This window comes from Trichechus manatus, unplaced genomic scaffold, assembly GCF_000243295.1.
Source record: "Trichechus manatus latirostris isolate Lorelei unplaced genomic scaffold, TriManLat1.0 scaffold00222, whole genome shotgun sequence".
NCBI lineage: Eukaryota > Metazoa > Chordata > Mammalia > Sirenia > Trichechidae > Trichechus > Trichechus manatus.
The window spans coordinates 3243105-3244611 of NW_004444158.1; the positions used below are offsets into that span (position 1 = coordinate 3243105).

The 1507-nt window shown below is 37.9% G+C and overlaps 1 protein-coding gene across 1 annotated transcript in view; it reads left to right on the top strand.

Moving 5' to 3' along the window:
• The window catches only part of METTL4 (methyltransferase 4, N6-adenosine), a 62931-nt gene that overhangs the window by 41228 nt on the left and 20196 nt on the right, over window positions 1–1507 (top strand). Inside the window, exon 5 of the mRNA XM_023742901.1 lies at window positions 6–48. Within this exon, the coding sequence (XP_023598669.1) occupies window positions 6–48 (43 nt within the window). The remainder of the gene's footprint in view (window positions 1–5; window positions 49–1507) is intronic.

Sequence of the window (1507 nt, forward strand, 5' to 3'; positions counted from 1 at the left end):
TATCCCTCTTGGTCTGTGGAGATGGTTGCTGAATGGCACTGGGTAAAAGTAAGCTGAGAAGTTAATTTATTTGTTAATATAGTGTGATATATAAATCACATAAAGGTAGCATCTGCTTTTTAAAGCTTAACATGTCACTGCTCTACTCCTTCAGCATGGTCTAATTAAAACTTTTACTTTGCCGCTAAGCACTTTTATTATTCTCAAGGCTTTGATCTGTTTCTTCAGTGTCTTTTTGTAGTAGGGTCCCACACTGCTGGTCTTGGGAAATCACTCAGAGAGACATCAGGATGAAATTTTTAAAAACTCTGATGTTTGTAACTTAAAAAAACAACAAACAAAAACTTTGGGGGCATCTAGACATCACTGTCTTAGTTTCACAGGGTTGCTATAACAAAATAGCACAAAGTGCTTGGCTTTTATTGTCTCACAGTTCTGCAGGCTGGAAGTCCAAATGAGAGTATCAGCAGTATTGATTCCTTCTGAGGGCTCTAAGAGAGTAACCGTTCCATGCTTCTCTCCTAGCTTCTGTTTGCTGCTGGCAGTCTTTGGCATTCCTTGCCTTGTAGATGCATCTTCATATGGGGCTTACCCTGAGTGTCTCTATGTCTGTTCTCTGAATTCATAAGATAGCACTCAGAAGGGATTAGGACCCACCCTACTTGGCATGGAGCCCCAGTGGCGCAGTGGTTAAGAGCTAGGCTGCTAACCAGAAGGTTGGCAGTTTGGATCCACCAGCTGCTCCTTGTAAACCCTATGGGGCAGTTCTGCTCTGTCCTGTATGATCACTATGAGTTAGAATCGACTTGATGGCAACGAGTTTGGTCTTTTGGGTTTTCTGTTTGTCACGACTTCATAACTTAACTGATAACATCTTCAAAGAAAGACTCTATTTCCAAACAAGGTCACATTCACATATACACAGGTTAGGACTTCAACATATCTTCTTGGGGAATACATTTCAATCCATAACAGTCATTAAACATAGAAGGTCTTACACTTTGTTTTCTTCTCTTTTACACACATACACAAAATTTTGGTTACCTTTTGTGACTTTTTTTTCTTTTTTTGATGTTCTAGGGGACAGGAGGGAGAACAGCAAAGTAACCTGGTACAGGAAGATGCTAGAACCTTTTATGTAAATCTTAATTTAGGTCTTCATTGCCTTTCATGCACTGAATTACACATACTATTATACTGCCTATTTTGAAAGAAATGATTGCAACTCTAGGGTTGGTTGAATGATCTTAATATCTCTGCTTGCTATAAGAATACCAAAAAATACAGAAAATAAGACATCAGTTTAGACTTTAGTAGGCACTCTTTTTTTTTATTGTTTTATTTTATTTTATTTTTAATGTACTTCAGGTGGTTTACAGAACAAATAGTTTCTCACTAAACAGTAGTACACATATTGTTTTATGACATTGGTTAACAACCCCATGACATGTCAACCCTCTCCCTTCTCGGCTTTTTTTTTTTCTGGTGAAAATATACATAGCCAAAG